Source organism: Echiichthys vipera, assembly GCF_963691815.1.
Source record: "Echiichthys vipera genome assembly, chromosome: 5".
NCBI lineage: Eukaryota > Metazoa > Chordata > Actinopteri > Perciformes > Trachinidae > Echiichthys > Echiichthys vipera.
In genome coordinates this window covers 27,119,679-27,140,422 of record NC_139830.1, presented here as the reverse complement: position 1 = coordinate 27,140,422, position 20,744 = coordinate 27,119,679, and the positions used below count along the sequence as shown (strand labels likewise).

The 20,744-nt window shown below is 42.5% G+C and overlaps 1 protein-coding gene across 3 annotated transcripts in view; it reads right to left on the bottom strand.

The window, feature by feature from the left end:
• Positions 1–10,536, bottom strand: part of LOC310947673 (RNA-binding protein Nova-1-like) — a 79,509-nt gene extending 68,973 nt beyond the window's left edge. Inside the window, exons 1-2 of one of the 3 annotated variants that reach the window (XM_083914558.1) lie at positions 10,374–10,536; positions 7,333–7,401 (exon numbers count right to left, since the gene is read on the bottom strand). In XM_083914558.1, coding sequence (XP_083770684.1) covers positions 7,333–7,401; positions 10,374–10,530 — 226 coding nt within the window. In that variant the 5' untranslated portion in view covers positions 10,531–10,536. Of the gene's footprint in view, positions 1–7,332; positions 7,402–10,331 lie in introns of all 3 variants that reach the window. The other 2 variants (XM_083914559.1, XM_083914560.1) reach the window with 2 other exon arrangements.
• Between the last annotated feature and the right edge of the window lie 10,208 nt (positions 10,537–20,744).

Sequence of the window (20,744 nt, the reverse complement as noted above, 5' to 3'; positions counted from 1 at the left end):
GCCACCTGGGCTGTTAAAACAACACCAATAACACACTGCTGGTTAGTTAGAGCACATGAAGGCTCAGCATGATGTCAGACTCATTGTTCTCCGTTACTATTTTCTGCATTTGTTGATGGCATCATCAGAGATCCAGCGTCTCGGCCTCCTGTGTGCAGCTAGTCTTTCCCACTGACAACATAATGAGCATGTAAACGTCGGGTCCAAATAACAACAAGAAAACACCATAATTACAGATGTGGTGAATGTTTCTGATTACGTCTTAATGTTTTAGCTGTCAGAAAGTAGGGAGGGAGAATTTGGAGAGTTCCTAAAAGGATGCAAGCCACTTCTGGGTACAACAATGACCTTAATGTCATACAGAGAGCAGCCGGCTTTTGGACAAGCTATAATCTGTGCATACTGTATGTTCAGAAGTTAAGGCCTCAGTGTGCTTCAAATGCCACTGTGTGCACAAGATTGCTGGATTGATACTTTATATAATAACTATAATAGTTCTTACTACTTTTATTAAAGATAGTGGGACTTGTTGCTGCTCATGGGGGAATTGCTGTGTCTCCGTAAATCATAAATTAGTCATAGAGTGTGGTCTTGTCCTACTCTATATGTTAAGTGTCTGGAGATAACTTTTGTTATGATTTGGCACTATAAATGAAGTTTTGGCTGCCTTACAAAAAAAACGTTCCAAAAGTGGAATCACTCAAGGGCTGCGTCCGACAATTTGACACTCAAACAGCCACGTTAGGCAGAAACTAGCTTGATGTGTAGAGGTATCAATTTAGGCAGTGCACTTTTTTCTCTTTGGGTAGCCTATGTTACTTTCTTTTTTCTAGTATCACTTAATATTGTATTCAGTTAGGTATCTTGATCTTGATTAAACGCCCTGCCTGTGCTCCATTTACATTCATATTCATATACAGTACTGTCCACAGCTGTTGCCTTACTCCAAAGCCACCTTAAACTAGATACTAATAATGTCAAATTAATTTTCATATATTGGATTGTATTTATTTTTCATTAATACTTATTTAAAACAAAGAAGATGCTAATGGAGGGAAAACTGTACTTTTCCTCCCGCAACGTCCCAGTAGTCTTATTGAAGCTCAACAAACGAACTGTGACACAGTTGAAAAGGGAAGAAATTACACATCTGGGCTAGAAAATGGACTACGACTCCATACCACCGGCTCCAGTGCAGAGCAGGTAATGGTGTGTGTGTGTATCTGTAGATATGGAGAGTCTGCAGCTGTGTAACTACAGGGTTCCCTACTGGTCGCTGTGATGAGGGTCTTTGTTTTCACTACTCCAAGCAACAGTCACAAAACACACACGCGCACAAATCCCTGCAGTTACAACACACACAGGAAGTAGACACATTTCCTGTCAAAAGGATTTGACAAAAAACCTGCCTCTATTTCTGTTTGTGGGTAATGACAATGGGGCTGACCCACCACTCCCATAAAGTCTGTAATGAAGTGAACTAGCAGCACCATCGACAAGGACAGAAAGTAACCACTTTCCACCCTGCTGCATGTTATGAGAATGTCCTCATGAGTTCATCAAACTCTATGTGTGTCTCTGCGTGTGTGTTCACGTTTAAAGCTCCGTGGGTCAAAAAGAAGGATTTAGGATCAGGGGGTATGGAGAGGTTGTTCACAATAAATATTAAACGCTCCTCCACAGCAACATAACTGGATCAGTAAACAGTCCAATCTGTTGCTAAGGCCCCTGCGGACCAGCCAGGCCCAGAATAGGCTCTCCATGCTGGGGGATTGGAGGCTCAAATCCTGGGATCTGGTGTCCACGGGCCTGCGGGGGCGGGGCAGGGCGGGGGGGCTGAAGATCACAAATCCTTTCTTGTGTTCTGTTACTTTTCTCCACACGCTTCACTCTGAAAAATGTCACCTCTTCATAGAAGATGGCAGGCTCCGAGTACGCAGTTTAGAGTCAGGAAATTGCAGTTATTTTACTTTAAGCTGATTGTAGGCTCATAATCCCAGTCTACTTTCCCCCAGTATTTCAAGGAGAGCTCCTTTATACTAAAACTGGATGTTAAATTCATCCCTTGTTGTTTGTACTAGTTTCAAATTTAACAGTGTGTGTCAGAATTTGTTGTAGAGGGTTGTTGTCTCTTTAAGAGGAACACTTCTCTCCGTCACTGATGCAAATGCTGGCAGCTTCCAGTTGGAATGTTTAGTACTATTTCTGTAATGGATAATGTCGAGCAAGCCGGCCATTATTGCGAATGGAACCATAACATGGTGATGAAGGACCCTGAAGGGGTTTCGTTGGCAATAATGACATTATTATCACCGTCATCAACAATGCTCAAAGCAGCACTTTGTTTTTAAGCTAATGATATTCGCTCGCTCGACATTATACTGCTTATTACACCGCTACTACAGCAATCAATAACTTGACGACACATATTGATTTCAACAGAAATCAAAAGTTCTTTGAAACAGCTGACGTTACATTTACCAGACCTCTTCCTGCGCACTGATCAGAACAGCAGCTGCCTGCTATAAAGACATAACACACCATAGAATGCCATGATTGCCCTATCAGAATCGAGTATTTAACAAAACTGTGTGATAAATGTAAATCACAAATGTAATATCAATTAAATATTTAGGAACCACTTTTGTTTGATATAACTGACTATTATCACATCACATGACAACCTGTTATCACACATCTGATGAAATATGTTATGATATGTTGCTGTTTTTCATCATAATTACTGAACAAAATGTTGTTTTTTGTAAACGAAGCGTTCATTTAGAATCCACACAAGCAAAACTTATCCTGTTATTTCAGTGTTTCATAATGGCCTAACTGCTCTTTTGGATACGTTTCCACCTCGACGGGACTATAAAACCCCTGACAACTTAAACAGGGTATTGAATACGGGCAAACAGCAGTTTAATTTCAAATATCACAATCTGTCTTTACAAACTAAAATGGGTCAAATGTACCCAAGCGGTCCAGACCAGGATCTTGTGCAGCTTTGTGTAGAAACGTCAGATGTGAATCCCACATTGGGGGGGAAGTGTATGAAGTGCAGCAGTGTGAACACAGCACTGGCTGATCTGGTATGGAGGCTCTGAGCTCTGGGGACTTGGAAAATATTCATCTCCCCTAAGCAGGGAGAGTTAAGGGGGACAGGCTTTGTCTAACACACCCCCTCCAGTACTCTGCTCTTTTGTTGGGGGGTAGCATTTATACATGTGCGCACACACACACACACTAACACACACACACACACACAAACGTAAAGCTCTCCAGCAGTGAGGCTTTGACCAGCTGTCTTGGATCTGAAAGATGGCCGTCGTCACTGATAAACAGGGAGAGCTCACAGAGGCTGGCGAGCAGGAGGAAATGTCTATCTTTATCATTCTCTTCTCTGCCGCGTCAGAATGTGTCACTTTTCCCATCTCATTTATTCAGTTTAGATTTGACATTTTAGGCGGGGACTTTCAGCGCGCAGGAGCTCTAATTTCTTTCTGACGAAATTCGCCATGAAGCCCTTAATATTCTTCTGACGCTTTTAATGATCAAATATTTGGAGAACGAATGACAGAAGGAGTCTAATTCACAGATACAGATGCAGCCCAATATGTGCATGCTGAGGGATTTAATTCCTAAATGCTTCATATTTACATTTTGAAAGTTCCTTCAATATAATTCTAAAGCGTCACCAAATGCGTACGTTATGCAGACGACTCATAACACCAGCAGCCTATAACTGTGTTTTGTTTTCATGCCAGCATCCTTTTTCTTAGAAAGGTTGTTTTTCAAATAGAGGACATTTCAATTTGAAGATGACGCACAACCCTTTATGTAGAGAAACAGTAAGTGCTTGAAAACATTTTGCAGCAAAACACTGAATTAGTTATGGAACTGTAAAACAAGATCGCTAAAAAAAAAAAAAAGATTTACAGACCGGCATGTGCAAATGTGGAAGAGAATAGAAAAAAAACAATTAAAGTCCTGGTCAGTCATGATAATAAGTTCGTCTATGTATTGTAAATAGAAAACCGACAGTGTACTCTGATAGAAGAACAACACCCTGCATTCAGTTTGAAAAGAAGTAAGACCAAATTAAATGTCTCCATACTGAAACAATCCCTATCATCAGGGTGTCTGCGTAGAAATCGAAGCAGACATGGTGGCTACACTAACAAAGATAACTGAAGCAGCCACCTCCCTTCAGTGTGTGTGTGTGTGTGTGTGTGTGTGTGTGTGTGTGTGTGAAAACTGGTGTGTATTGTTCATGGACCAAGGCTATTTCAGAGGAGGGGGCCCTTCCAGTCGTCCTCGCTGTATCGGCCCTTTCATCGCTCCCTTATCCATATTCATCGCTGCCCCGCTCTCCTCACCTATCAGCGACCGGCTAGCTGTGACCGGCGTCGCACTCCACCAATCGCACGCCTCCCTTTGTGGCAATATTCCCACCTCTCAGCGCCTTCACCCCACCCTGTACAATGGCTTCTTTTTTTTACTTTGACGCAGTGGCTTGAAAAAAAAAAACGAGGAAGACGAGAGGGTGGAGGAGGAGGCGGAGGAGGAGAAGGATGGTCGCAGCTACCACTGGCAGAGTCCTGGCCTACGGCGGCTGCGAAATTGATCGACAGCCTCGAAAAACGGTTGCCGTGCGAACGCCGTCAATGGCAGCCTGCGACTGATGAAGGGGGTGGGTGGAGGACGGAATTATGGGAGGACGAGGGTGAAGGAGCACAGGAGGAGGAGGGTGCAGTTGGGATGGTCTGAAGTAGAGCATGATTAGTATGGATGAGGAGGAGAGGAAGATGGAGAGAATGGAAGAGGAAGAGAGGAGCTCACGAGTGAACAAAACAGGCGTGTCGCAGAGGGGAACGCCGTGTTCTGCAGGATACAAAAGGTAAAGCACGAGAGTGAGCCGTATCATTTTGCATTTTACAAATATACTGCTATCTAATCTACGTCTTTCTATGTGTTCTGGATCACACTGTTGCAGGCTTGGTCGTATTTAGGACTGAACCCCCTCAGTGTCTATTTTCAAGTCAAAGCCAAATGTGGGGGTCCGTCCTCCTCGTCCCGGACAGCCGATCAATGCACGGAAGGCAGCTTTCCTTTGTATGGACGTCCCAAAAAAAAAAGATGCTCCGCTCAGCTCCAGGAGCAACAGAAAACCCTCGGATCAATAGCATCAAAGGCTGTCTCATACAGCCATGGCTCACTACCCAACATGCATGTGTACGTGCGTTGAGCGCGTATGTTCAGGTGCATCCATCTGCAACGCAATACATCACGTTCACGAACACCCTCATTAAACTTAATCTCTGCTTTTGTGCAACTTGTGTCAGACAGAGAACACAAAGGAAACTACACAACACACGTATTGCTAGTCCCCTAATGTCACTTGGCAAGGGCATTTCAAGGCGCCCCCCCCCCCTTTCCAGCAGCAGCTTGCCAGTCGATCCATTTACTAAATGAATGTGTTCTATCCTTCAGACAGGAGAGAAAAGAAGAACCTATAATATAAAGTGAAAAAAGGACTGAAAGGGCTGCCCGTCCAGGTCAGCAAACCTTTCCCTGAATGTTAAACCTGTAGGCGTCCCCACTCACATGGTCATTTTCTGACCACCTACTTGAGAACCGGAAGAAAAAAATAACATCCAATTTATTTCGTTTTTGCTTACATAAGACTTCTAAATGGCTTATACAAGCACCCCCCCCCCCCCACCCCCACCCCCAACCCCACCCCCAGAAGGCTGCATTTGTTTTGGATGGACTGAATCTGACTCATTTCTATCAGACTGAGAAGGTAGAGGCTGTTGGGAGCTGAAGTATCACTATTACAGCACCGTACCCTAAACTATTATCAGCTTGTAGTGTCAGTAGAATGATTTAGCTGTGGATTGTGTTCCACCAATGAGAGGCATGACAATTGTGAATTCTTATCGTTTTGTGCCTTGTAAATGCTCACATGTACTCATATTATGATTACAAAATATTACAATGTCTCCTAAAGGCTCAATGATATTCAGAAGGAAAATAATACATTTTTGCTGAGTTTTCTTTTTTTTTTATCCAAATAAATGTCGTCTCAGTAAAAAATGTAAAAGTCTACATAAAACACTGAGCCGCAGCAGATCCTTAAATTATAAAATGACTCATTTAGCCAATTGTGATCAAGTCAGGCTTTGAAAATGATCCGACCGTCCGTTTCAACCTCTGAAACTAAATCAAATATTAACAACGAGCTCATCAAACGTCTCTGATCATATATGTACATGATTAGAGGTATATCAGAATTCCTTTAATGCAAGGGGAATAACCCTGCTGGGTCGGGGTGAGGGGCAGGGGAGACGCAGAGATAAGAATGGGTTTGGGTTGGTGGATTAGAGGGCTGGTGGGGGTTGAGGGCTGTGAACAGCAGCTACTGCAGCTACTCATTGATCTTTTCATCTTTAAGACCTTCAGCTTTTATGAGATGGAGCTGTGATTTATAACCCTGGGTTATAGCGGTCCCACGTCGTCTTGTTTCTCTACTGTCAGACGGCTGACCAGCTCTTTCTCTAATATACACACACACACACACACGTTTGCATAAACGCTGCACACACACCAGCCGGAACTCAGTGGAAAAATGTGTCTTTTCTAGTCTATTCCGAATAAAATGTCTACTTTCACTTCTTAATCACACGACACGGACAGAAAAACACTTTGCCCAAGCTTTATGGCTTGATTTTCTGCTCAGATAAAGACAAATTTTTTTGATTTAAAAGCTTTCTTCTTCCCGTTGAGTTCTACACATTAAGTTTCAATCTACCTGTGAAAAAGGAAAAAGGTTAGAATTACAGTTGATCAACAGCACTTGCACTCAAACTTTCAACACAATCCGAGAATGGACATTTCAACAGTGCATCAGCAGCCATAAACCCAGATGATGATATGGCTAGCATGAGGTCAAAGGTCATCAGAACTCATCTGTGCAGTAATGTTGGGAATCATGACAAAAGAAACACTGAATTTGTATAAAAAGCATGAAAATGGATGTTATGGAATTGATCACATACAATAAAAAACAATATCGGCATGCATTAGCCTGGCTCATGAGTAGAATATGAGGGTGTTACTTTAAATCCTATTTAAATGTCAGGCAGCAGCCAGCCCTCGTCATTGAAATGCCCTAAAATTTAGATTTCACTCCGCAGAATTTGACCTTCAAGAACACATATACGTGTTGTCACTGCTGAATCAGCCCTGCATTGAAGAAGGTTACAGGAAAGATAAAAAAATATTTAAAAAAAACAGGTAGAAGATCAAAAGCAAAGTCTCTCTTACCATGAGTCTCAGTTTCTTGGTGAGGGAATACAATGCCTTCAGTTTCAAATAGGGGCTGCAGGAAGGCCACTACAGAGAGAGGAAGCACAGGGGTGGGGAGCGTGTGGCGTAAACTAATCACACAAAGAAACAACCATTGTTATGATCTCTTAGCAGCACTTTAACTTCTTTAACTTTAAAACTGCAGCCTGCAGCTTAAAAATATTAATAGAAAACATACTTTCTGTAAAAAATATATCCTCAAGAATGATTGAGCCTAATCTCATTTCATTGATTCAAACTGTCAGTGTCATATCAAGACCATACTCTTCAATCATGTAATTGGAACAAATAGACATTTTTTTTTTTAAGAAACTGAATTAACTGTCAGTGTGAAAAAATCACCAAAGACCTGCAACCAAGCTCTGAGTCCTCTTTGATTATCTCAGGGGGCTGTAGTGAAGTGTGTGTGGGAGCAACTTGTTCTTTTTTCAAGCAAATGTCATCCGATCATCAGCCTGATGCTGCCGGCTGAGGGAGTGTTGACCTGGCGTCCTCTCTGCCTGAGCGAAAGCCCGGTCAGCCGTACTCATCATCATCATCGTCCCAACCTTTTCATTTGTCTAAATGGACGAGCCGTCTGACTGTTACGCAGGCAGGAGGATGGCTCCCTGAGGGGGAGCCTTGCATACAGCGAGGAGGAGCCTTTAGTGCTCCGAGTGCATCGATCTGCAGTTAAACAACACTCGCTAACCTGCGGCTCACCCCTCCTCAGCCGGACCCTCTCCGTCTGCTTATTACTCCTGAGGACGGCTGTCAGGTTTTCTGATGGGGAAGAATCTGAAATGTGTTTTTCTGTCATTGCTGAAAAGGGCCAGGCAATCCAAAAATCTACAAAAAGGTGAAACCATATTGATCCCCAGGACACTCTATGGCTCACACTTAAGACTTGTCTTTATTGTGCCACCTGTCATTGTGCACTAAAAGGGACAGGACACTAAAACACTCCGGGTCTGTATAGATCCCATCTCCTTAAAACATCACAGTAGCCATCACATCTTCTTGCTATGAATGCTCGTTCAAAATGTAGAGCTTCGTGAGGAAAGTCCGGTGGTCATTTCAACGTGAGACTGATAAATCAGGCCAACAATGACACATGCCATTCAGTCACGTCAGCCACCTTTAAAAATGATGCAGGTTCTTCCCTGTTAAAAACTGCAGAAACACCTGCAGTGAAATCAGATTTTCTTTCCATATTTTATTCATTAATCTTTGAATTGATCTAATATTTTTACTTATAATTCACAAAGCACTTGTCATTTGAATTTAAGGGTATGCTCACGTTAAAAACCCTTCATTAATCTGTGTTTTAGTGAAGAGTTTTACTGTCCTATAAGGGTCTAAACTCTGTTATAGAGAAATAGTCAAATTTAACACATACATTTGTCGGCTGCACACAAGTGAGTTTGTAAAATATTACTAATATCAGTGCAATCATAGGGCGGCAGTAGCTCACTCCATAGTTCATCTCCTGGGCACTGCCGAGGTGCTGTTGAGCAAGGCATCGGACCCCCAACTGCTTGGGGTGCTGAGCCATTGGCAGCCCCCTGACTCTGACATCTCTCCATTAATTGCATGTATATAGGTCCTGTTTGTGCATGTGTGTATTTCAGGCCTGTGTGTGTGTAACCTGTATAATAATAATAACAGAGTGAAAACATTTTTAATTTCCCGTGTGGGATAAATAAAAAGGAATTCTTCTTAAGAATTTGGGTGCAAATTTTTTTTAAATTTGAATGACCATTTTATCCCAAATTTCACTTTAAATGGTTGGCTCTCTAAACACCGCTGACACTTTGTAATGAAATATTTCTTACACTTGCTCATGACATATTCCTATTTGACTCCTAAAGGAACAAGCGTCCATAATATTATTGCATGTTCACATTGACAGTCTGCACCAAAAGGTTGGGTCCACTAAAATCTACAAATTCTAATTATAACATTTATGAGGGAGTATTGTTCTCTTAAAATAATTAGCTGCATATAAAACATCTCCCAAGTCTTCACCAGTGAGTGCACGGAGCACTTTGGTGTTGTGTAAATTGTAAATAGAATATTTAAAGGTGTAGTGTATGTCCAAATGTCCATGAGTGGGTGCATGGCCAGGATAGGCTACTGATGGTTGTAATGCCGGGTGATGGGAATGCTTGGCGCATGACAGCATGTAAACAAAAACCAAATATGGTGATTACCATGGTGACATATCCATATTTCATCCAACCAGAGAATAATGAACAAACATGATTGGACAATTTAGGGGAAAAAATGTCTTGTGTTCCAGCTGTGGGTTATTAAAATCAACAACAGCAAAGCACGATCAAAATATACAGACGCTTCCATGCTGCACTATAACACTGAGACACTGTCGCATTCGGAGCTGCTCTGGATTGCCCTTGTTCTCTCTGGCTCGACACGGGCCTGCTGTTAATGCGAGTCCGCTTGTTTATCCGCTTGTGTAATTGCACACAAAGCGGTGATGGTGGCTGATGTGTGAGATTATCACAAGGTCATCCGTCGGCGGGATGGGAGCATGCGATCACGCACCGGCCCGATCTGGCTTTCACTTGTTTACATCCTTATTTTGGCTCCAGCATGGCCGCTGTGGCTGCGCGTAAATGTTAAGACGCAATAAAAACACCCAGTTCAGCTGAGCCAAAGAGGCTGAAACAGTCAGGATGCGAGGAGCGAGGAGAACCGGAGGCTTCCCTCCAAATCCTCCCTCGGTCCCTCTCATTGTTTCCCTTCCACCAAAAGCGGCGGCCCATCATTATTTTAACACTGATGAGAGATGACTGTCGCTCATTAAATACAAAACTTAGCTATCTAAACGTATATAACTGCGTAATAGAGACATAAATCTGAAGAGTCGGAGCTGTAGCGTGCCACTGTGTACGTCAAGAATCAGATCAACCTGCTCTCCTTTCTCTCCGACCGCCTCAGGACGAAGCGACATTCACTGAAACCCGAACAGCTCCCCGCATCCCCATCGGTGCTCTTACCTCCTGTGTTTGTGCGCTTGGTGCTGCTGGCCTCCGTCGGAGTCTCCAGTGGTCTTTTACGTGAGTCCGGGGGATCGGACTCCATGTGTGGTTGTTGATTGTGATGGTGAGGATTTGAAAAAATCCCGTTTTGTTGTACTGCTCCGCCGGCCATCATTTTCGAGCTTGCTCTTGGATGCTTGGGCTGCGTTTGCGTTTAAATCCCCCCTTTTCCCGTTTTTTTACGCAGCGAGGCCGTGCAGATGAGTCCTTGGAGGAGGCGAAAGTGATTTGGGAATTGGAAAAATACGCCTGTTTCTTACGGAGAAGGTTAGCTGCGCGTTTCTCCGTGGTGCGCCGTGCGTAGAGATGCTGCGCAGGGACAGAAAGAAAGAAACGCTGTGGCGGCGGATGATCGAGTCAAGAGGGGGGAAAAATCCGAAACCTCAGTAGATGGAGAATAGTCTAGGCTACTTAAAAGGTGCAAACGGAGCTTCAATCTCCCATCAATCTTCTGATATGCGGACTAGGATATGTGTGTCATTCCGCTGCAACCAGAGAAAAGAGCGTTCTCATGTCAGGCAGTGCAGGATGGTGGCGCTCCTCTGCAACAGCCAGCGATGTGGAACAATAAATAAAACAAAACAAAAAAAAAACACAATGCCGAAAGACAAAGAGGCTAAATCAACGGAAGAAAGAAAGAAAATGTCGGTGAAGCAATAATAATACAAAAAAAGAATCCGATGCGTTATTAGTAGGCTATTGTAATTTCTTTCTTCTTATCCTGTCCTGGCTCCGATCATGAAGACACCCAGGGGTGACGGGGTGGGTGAGGGTCCGGAGACGCGGAGTTGGAGGAACACAGAGAAAGAGACGGGCTTTTTTTTTTTCCTGCTCGTTCTCTCGGTGAAGATGCTGCAGTCTTGCGTTCAGAGCATCCCTTCTCTGACTGGCTGCTAGAGGGAGCGCAGGGGAGCGGCCGACGTCACAGGGCCTCGCGATGCCTTCAGTGGCATTGCGGAAAGCTGGGTATCACAGACGTTTATGTAAAAGTGAGTCTTGCCTGTGTCGTTTAGTGCTTTTCCTGTCAGGAACTGAAGCCTAAAGTTACCTCACATAAAGTAGATCCTGGAAATGTAGGCTGTTGTCTAGTTTGAGCGTGCGCTTTGTAGTGAAGACAACAAACACGTCATTGGATTAGATGAACCTTCCTTAACCGTCTCATTGCCCCAACACTCTGCAGGAGTCAAAGTAGGCTAAGTACACAAACGTGAATTACAGCACAATAAAACAAAAAAAAAGAGTAGTCTCCATTAATAACCTAGCTGACACATTTCATCTCTTGAGCTCAATTCAAACTTAAAACCCCGGTTTCGCCACGTTGTAGTCACGCACATGCAACAAACAACTCGTGGAGTGCTTATTTTTCGACGCCCCCTGAAGGCATCGTGGGAGAGAAAGCGAGAAAATGAGAGGGAGAGAGACGCCTCAGTCGAGACACGATTGGCCGAGGTTGCATTTCTCCGGCGAAACGAAAAAGACACAGATATATTCGCCCGGCGGAGTCACATGACGGAGAGGAAAGGATGCGGCGGCGGGTTGTTACTCTGTGCAGTCGCGGCAAATGCAATTGTGGTTGAACGGAAGCCCGGAGGTCCCTCTGCGGCTGTTGGGAGGTCTGTAGCGCTGCCTGTCAGCAGGCCAAGGGAGCCTTCAACTCACCTGGACATCTGCAGGGGGAGAGCTCGCCCACCGGTTTCTGCCTTGAATTTAAATACTAGAAATCAGCAAGTCAATTTAACTGGTGACAGGTTAAGAGGTTGCTTTTATTAAAGTTTTAAATCTAAAAAAAAATACAATACTACATTTTCTCTTTATATCTTTGGATGTTTTCCCTTCTTGTGATCCCCACAATCTGACATATTTGTGTTTTCCAAAGCACCTGACCAACACAGATGACCCTTAGGCCAGACTGCAGGCCTGTTCAGCCTCTACCTGCATCACACACACCAAAAAAAACACATTTGACATGATTGGTAGTTTTGCATGACCGTAATGCAGTCCTGACAGTGAAAACAGCCCTATAATAGAAGATGCCTGAAACCTGAGCGTCCGGCCTGTCTCACCTGTCCCCTCAGCTGCTGTGTGACCCACCTGTGTGTGTTGCGCCTGACATCTCTGCGTCGCTCTGCCTGGATGTGAAGAGGGATCCTCCAGCACTGTGAGCTGTCTGAGAGAGCTATACCCGCCTCAGTCTTTCTCTCTCTCCCTCACACACACACACACTCACACATTTGGCATATTCTCACACACGCTCCGAGAGACACGCAAATACCTTCTACTCGCTCTCTCCTCCTCTGTCCAGTGCCATACAGATGCGGTGCGCCCTCTTTGCCTCCTGTAGATTGTAGTCAAGGTGACATTGTGCTGCCTGTGCACACGCGCGCACATACACACACACACACACACACATGCACAGACAGAGTCGCTCAGAGCAGCATTCTCACACTATTTCACATCGCCATGAGAAATGCACCGGTGAGCCAGTCTCCTGCTCTGGATATACGTGGCAAATCTGAGGCAGATGGATCCCAGGCTGCAGTCTGAAACAGATTTTGCACCACAATTAGCAGCCACTGCTCAGAGGGACAAAAGGCCTGGACGCCCGCACCTAATTGTATGAGCTACTCTGCACAGGCTGTAGAGTGTAGCACGTATTCAGATGGACACATGTGTTTATGCATTTGGAGCAGAGACAAAATCAGTTGGTAGCTGAACTGTGAGGGTCCCACAATGCCAGACCATCCAAACTGCTGCTGCAGCATATGGAAAAAGTGGCCCCATAAGCAGTAAAGCACACAGACTAGCAGCATTCTTGAGTTTTTATTAGGCTGGGGCTATGAGCAGATGTTAGCGAGATGGTTTTCAGAGATTTGGTTTTGCAAGCTTCTGTTCGGCTTTGGACAATGACCCGAAAACTTAAGACAGCATTCAAAGTTATCAGAAAGTTATCCTGAACACTGCATGCAATTTGGAAGAAACAAGAATGCAGAAATAACTCAGTTTTTCCCACTGTGCCATAATATGCATGCAAAAGCTTCAGTTTAGCCAACATCAAATGTTATTCAGAGCTCTACTCTCATGGAATCAGTAAGGAAATGGTGATTTTCCAGTAATGGATTTTTTTTTTTTCATTTTGGAACCAAAGTCCGGAATTCCCAGTTATGTGACAAAAATGTTTGGTAATGACTCAAAATCCAAAGGGAAGAAGAGCTGAGACACGAGCCAGCTGGAGCATCAAATCTCAGACCTCTGAGATAGTGAAAAGGTTCTGAGATTTGACCGGCTGCACAAAATGAATTGAACATTCAAGCAAACATTTCATGTCATTATCAGCTCAGTATATATATATATATATAAAAACGTTTGCCACTATTAAGTCTTGGGAAATGAGTTTTCTATAAGAATAAGGACATTCTCAGCAGGTGTGACCTGCTCACACCTGTTTACCCTACAGGGTTCAGTACTGTCCATACAGTATTGTCGGTGTTTCTCCAACACTGGGTCAGAGCTGACTGCTGCTAAATGGATATTCAGGATGTAAAATCTGCTTTTGCTCACAGATGCCGGTCCTCTGCTGCCCCCTGTTGGTAGTTTGCTAGAAGAGCAGTGATATTCATTGACCGAGGTTACTATTTTTCTGTTGTTTTCCTCTTTTGAATGTGTCATGTATTTTTTTCTGGTCCTATCATTAAAACATGGGCAAATACAATAGGTGTAGCAGAAATGAGGAAAAGGAAAGGTGTGGAATAGCCCTCTCAACCTTGACAGGAAAGGGAAGTGAGGAGATAAATGAGACACACCTCTGAGCTGTGAGGGAAGGAGAAAAAATAACAAAGGAAGCATGGAGGAGAACAGAAAAAGGACATCTTGGTTTAAAAATACATAGACATATGTACAAAGCTGCGCATGTATAAAAGTAAACAGAGTGGCAGTTGAATTGTTCTAAATACCAGCTGGATTTCCCTGACTTCCCTGGGCAATAAAGTGCTCCTCTAGAAATGTGTTGATCCGAGAAGCAGGTGTGAATGAATCTTGGTCAACTACCTCATTGTTTGTTTGTTTGTATTTCACAATGTATAAAACAGTTTGCTACCGTTATGATCCCAAAGAAAAAAGATTGAGAGTTAGGGCCCATGTCTTTGCAGTATCCTAATGATGTTGTGACCTAACGCCTTCTCAAAATTTGATTTCCAGGCCTAAGCTGGTCCAAGCCTAGTGGTGTGTTCCAGTGCATTGTGTGAGCAGTTCTGAGTATAAACAAAAAAACAACATAATTGTCATCTTACTGCTTTCCTTTTCATGAAAATGTGTCTGACTGAAGAAAGAAGTGATCCTAATTTTTCACAGGTTCGCCCCTTGTTGTCTTTTTTGTTTGATGTAACATTTGGAGTGGGGAATCTTATTTTGAAAGGGTGTAACGTCAGAATTAACAGCCCGATGGCGTTTTGTGGGGGGCTTCATCCCAGCACTTTGAGGCACTGCCTGTGGATTTTGTCTCTTTGACAAAACTGGCTAGGTGGCTACACAGCTAACAACAAGCTTAGCACAAGCTTACAATGCACACGGTGATAAAAGCACAACTCTCACCGGCAACATTCAGTGTTAAACATAACTCCAAGCTTTGTTCAGGTTTTGCCAACAGTGTACGAGAGAAGGACTTGTCTCTTCAGTCAAGTCCGTCCTCTCCCACGTCCCCTTTTGCATAATTGTCCTCCCACCCTGCACTCATTCAGTTTTAACCCACAAATCAATAGAAACGTCGATGCAGAAGAGGAGCCTTGGCCACTCTGTGAGATTGAAAAGAGACAGATGTGATGTGTTCCTCTTTATTTTGTAGTTTCTGACCTCACTTGTGCCATAGGATTTATGACCTGACTGCAACAGTGGATTATAGCTGTGTTATAACTACCATTAAATAATGAATTACTATTCCAAATCAGTGCATATGTATTTATAGAAACTACTACCAAAGCAAAGTAGCAGCTCTTGTTAGAAGAAAGCTTCCATGATTCTTTAATCCAGATATTGTCCCAGTAGGACGGGTAGTTATGATTACATTCTTCACTAGGCAATATTTCAAAAGTGTCAATGATTCAGTGCTGAAAGAGGTCCCAGCCTATAAAGCCGTGAAAAGTCTGTTCACACAAATTATAAAAAATGTAATGAGTAGTATCCCTATACAGATACTATTGGGTATGTAATGTTCCCAGGTTTTTAGATCTATCTCTGTCATTTTTGTTGATTCCATAGTAATACCTTAGAGGTGAGTGGATTTCACTGTGTGGTGCTAAAAATCTACACTTCAACAATGGAACAGAAACATTTCTTTCCACAGCGTCCCGGTTAACTCTGGATAATGGACAAAACACTGAACACTGGAAAGACAAATTGCTGTCGAAACAGTGCATGTGTTATGGTAATTTTGGACAGATGGTGGGGTGGCTGGGTGAAAACCCATCATTCCACACCTCTGGTGGAGGTTTATTAGTTTTTGCATAAATCCACTACGTTTCCTGCACACCGCCTTGAAAACACTGCTGAGTCTCTCACATGTTTGAGAGGTAGTTCTCCACTTTGTGTTTCTCTACCATTCATGGTCATTCTTGGGATTCCACAAAACAAATGATCACTGAATTGTTGTCTAAAACATAGTTGTAATGTTTAAGTGTATGTGAGTGTGTGACGGACAGAGAGAGATAATAAAATGAGGGATGAAGGAGGATAAATCCCTTTCTGCTTCAAAATCATTTGGGCTTCAGCCCCAAAATATAAACCATCTTTGTGGCCACCTAATGTGAATGAACATGCAGAGAACTGTGACAACCCAGGATCTGGGTTGTTTCACTTGATTTATGGTAGGAAGCCAAGAAACAGGTAAAACAGCCATTATTTCACAACGAGATTGGAAAGAACAGGATGCATTTCCATATTAAAAATATGACTTTTCCAGCTCCTCTCCTGAGAGCTGTTTGATAAAGAGTGGGAGCTTGTGTGTCTGGCCAGCTGCCATCACAGGCATTGTTCTACTGCAGCAGACAGATATGGACAGACAGACACACATCTGGTCAAGAGTGTTTTGATATTATTCTCTTTGTTCAATGACACTGAAATCAGCCGTGTTGCATTAAGTGGTGATATTAGAGTGGCTTTCAGGATCATATTCAACAGAAGCTTTATAGTTTCATCACAAAACTCCTCAGCAGCCACAGCTGTGCAGCATCTTGGAAATCCATTAGGGAATTGGCTGTGGACGGAAACATAAATGTTTTTATGAGATTTGCAAAGGAGATATCGGAAAAAGACACACAAGTTCCCAGTGTGGAGATGAGACTAAATAAAGAGTTGGGTTTGTCTTACAGTAGTAGTCAGCAGGATCACTTTTAATCCTGCCCGTAAATACAGTCACTACTGTACAGGATGTCCACTCGTCAAAACTAGTCAAATCTAACTATCTATTTACTGCCAGAGTTGCACTTAAGTGTTCAAACTATATTATACAACAGATAGCTCGACTTATTGCTTATTAAGTTCATATTTCTAAAGTAAATGGTTAGTCAGGCTAAAGCCAGCCAGAGCAAGCGCCGCCAGCCCAGAGCTCAGGGCAGAATGCCCATCTTTCTGGTATTTTGATTGGTGGAATAACTGCGAGGTAGAATATTATTTTCCCTTTGTGAGAGGCAGCTACAGGTACGAGATTCTTTCATGGAATTCATGCATCTATTCAGCCAGCTATAGTGCTCACTGCAGAAATATCATTGATTGGATTGGCCAACCAAAGGTGTTGTTGTGTTTCTGTTTATTATCTATGTTACATGTTATTTAACCTTTGATTTATGTGTATTTATTATCTACAGTGTGTGTGATAAAACAGATCTGTGTAAGTCAGCCACGGTTATTGCTAACATTATTAGCAGTGATGCAACTGACAACTGTATACTCTACAGCAAACAGTTTTATTTTTATGACATTTCAGTGTCACTATAGAGGGAGTTGGTAACTTGTCATTAAATAAAACCACCAGAAATGTATTAGAAACTAATCATCATGATCTTGTGCCAGCCTGTCAGTGTCAGTGATGACCAGTGAGGCCACTAACACATTAGCCTCCTCTGATCTGACTACTTTTTTTCAGTAAGCAGTAGGCTAGTCTAATGCGTTACTATTTCCAAATCGGTAGTTAGATTAAAGGTCACTGTGCATTACTGTGGTGACAGACCCACCTCTTCATTGTGTATATTCTTGAGCTGAGTTGTTGTTGTTGTTGTTGTGGAGCCAATCCCAGCTGACATCGGGCGTGAGGCGGGTACACCCTGGACAGGACGCCACTCTATCACAGGGCACATAGAGACGAACAGAGACAGATAACCACTCACACCTACGGGCAATTTTAGAGTCATCAATTAACCTAACATGTGCATGAACACCTGCATGTCTTTGGACTGTGGGAGGAAGCCGGAGAACCCGGAGAGAACCCACGCAGACACAAGGAGAACATGCAAACTCCACACAGAAGGGCCACAGCCAGGATTTGAACCAGGAACCCTCTTGCTGTGAGGCGACAGTGCTAACCACCGCCCTCGTTCAACATGAACTGTGGAATTTTCCATTTAAAACTCTTTCCCAAATCTTGTGAAAATCATGTGGTGTAAGGAGGAGGCCTTAGTTTGGGTGGAGTGTCTGGTTGATAGGCACCTGTTTATTACAGCTGATTTTATGGTTGTTCTTGATCGCAGGTACTTTGATCAGTGAGAAAAAACTTATTGTGCATCAGTTCCTTTGCTTTTTAGGAGAAATAGGGTGAGAGAAACGGCTTTATGAATGGGAAGTGTCCCCGTTTTTTAAAGACAAAAACACTACTTGTTTGAGCACATTTGCCCATTCACTCCCATAGATGTGGTTAGGGGAGATAACCCCGGAAAGAAATTCTGAATACCGATCGAAAGGCTCATAATTATTTCTCCTGAAAAAATGTATGTACATTATATATAGTATGTATATATACTATAGTCTAAAATGTATGTACATTTTAGACTATACCAACGAGTTATAGGCAGGAGAAGGAGGGTGTGCGGCTAAAAAGAGCCATAGTGAAACACATTCTGCAGCTTAGGTCCCTTCTCTGTAGAGCCTAGTGGAAGGCTCTGGCAGCGACACTTTTTTGCATTGTGTCTGATTTTTTTCTATTGTTTTTTATTGTTTTTCGTGCTTGGCGCTCAGGCATGGACTCTGAAACGCTGACATTTCTCAGTTTCCTTGTTCACGAGAACCAGGAATGATGGCGTCCTTGAGAGAGCCTGTGCCACAGAGCAGCTTTCCACAGGATGAATGGACGCTATCTTTTTTTTCTTTTTTCTATGTCCATGGTTCACGGTCACTATGTGTGTTGACTTTTTTTGTCTTTTTTTGCTCTTTTGTAAACCTTATTTACACACATTCACCTCTCTACTTCTAGTCCGTCCCCTATATGTGACCCGCTTAAATCCATACACACACACATGTTCCTATTACACTTCTGCCCTTACAACAAGCCTGACTCACAAGTTGGATTTGGATTTCCAACTACAAGTGAACGCACACTCACCGATCTGGGCCGCTGTCAGCAGCGTCACTAACATGGCGGCCTATTCACCTCTAGGGAGGGAATGTCGCCACAGTATTGGAATACTCTGCAAAGAGGCAAGTAGAAGTGCGTTCATTGGGTCATATGATCAATCACCATTGTTTGATAGATAGTAACTTAAAAGACAATTAGATAGATAAAAAAATGTAAACTGAGCTAGAAAGATTCTGTACAAATGGATGTGATAAAATTCTTTTTTATGACAGAAATTAACATCAAATTTACAATAAGCTATTTTCAGCTATCTTAATGCTACAACATCGCTGATAAAATTTCTAAAATGATGGTCTCACTAGTAGCCTTAATGGAAAAGACAGAAACATTTTAAACTCTGAACAATCCAGGGAATTCTGGGCAAGAGGAATGACAGCCCTTGGAGTGAACAGTACAACAGCACACAGTTGTAGAAGCTCCTCATGTGTGAATGTGTGCACAGTAAGTGTACAGGATTATGATGCATAGTTCTATTGTAGTAAGAGAACATTCACTGTGCCATAACATTGCAATTAAAGCTGAAATCTGTCTGTGATATTAATCACTGTGGTTGTCATATCTACAGTATCATATATATACAATACTTCAATCTGTTTGTTTGTTTTTTTGATATTTTACAGCAAGTGCAGCTCTTAAGCTTAAATCAAACACGTCACTGAGTGGCTGCAGCAGCAGTATTTAGAAGAAGAAGAAGAAGAATTCCTTTATTACTCCCACAACGGGGAAATTCAGTTTTTCACTCTATTATTGTTATTCAGGTTACACACATACACAGGCCCGAAATACACACACATGCACAGACAGGACCTATATACATGTAATTAATGGAGAGATGTCAGAGCGAGGGGGCTGCCAGTGACCGGCACCTCGGCAGTGCCCAGGAGATTTTAATGGATTTTAAATGTAAATGTAATATTTGACCTGGTTCAGGTTTACTTTGTCACCACCTGATAAACCTATTATATTTGGTAGTAGTAGTATGCTTTTATAAAGACTGTACAACAAAGTTTATTTGAATTATTGCCACTACAATATAAACTACAGCAACACAGCTAATGAGTCTAATACAATTTATGATAGTAATGTTACAACCAAGTACTTCTACTACTTTTTAAACTGTGTCTTCTTTGAGTGACTTTGCGTTTCACATCAAACTGAATAAGTAAACTGTCAGTAAACTGACTGAACATAAAAGTTAAATGTTGGTTTAACATTATGTGGCCATTTGCTCTGCATACACTGGATGGTGCTCTTGTTCAAGTTTCAGTAGGTCATGTATCCAAACTGCACAACTGAGTGCACGACATACAAGAAGCAAGAAATAAAAAAGGTGTTGGTACATTATTGATTATGATTGTTACATTAGTATGAATATTTTCCTCTAATTCAGTGTTTCACAACCTTTTTTTAAGCCTGGTAGTCTTGCATGTTCTTTTGTGTTGCCTTACTTTTTTTTAAGTCAACAGCAGTTTCTCAGACGTTTCCTTTTTGATGCTCTGACACAAGGAAAAACCAAAAGGAGCTGGCCTAATGAAGGTGATTTGGAGCGTAAGTCGCAGAGGCTGAGAAGTCACAGTGGGGCCTATTAAATAGTCTTCATGAGCTAGGAAAAAAAGTCTTTAAAAAAATTGTTTTATGTACTTTTGTGGAAATGATCCAGTAAGTCTGTTATTATGATTTTTATGATTATTATTAATATGTGCAGATCTAAATTT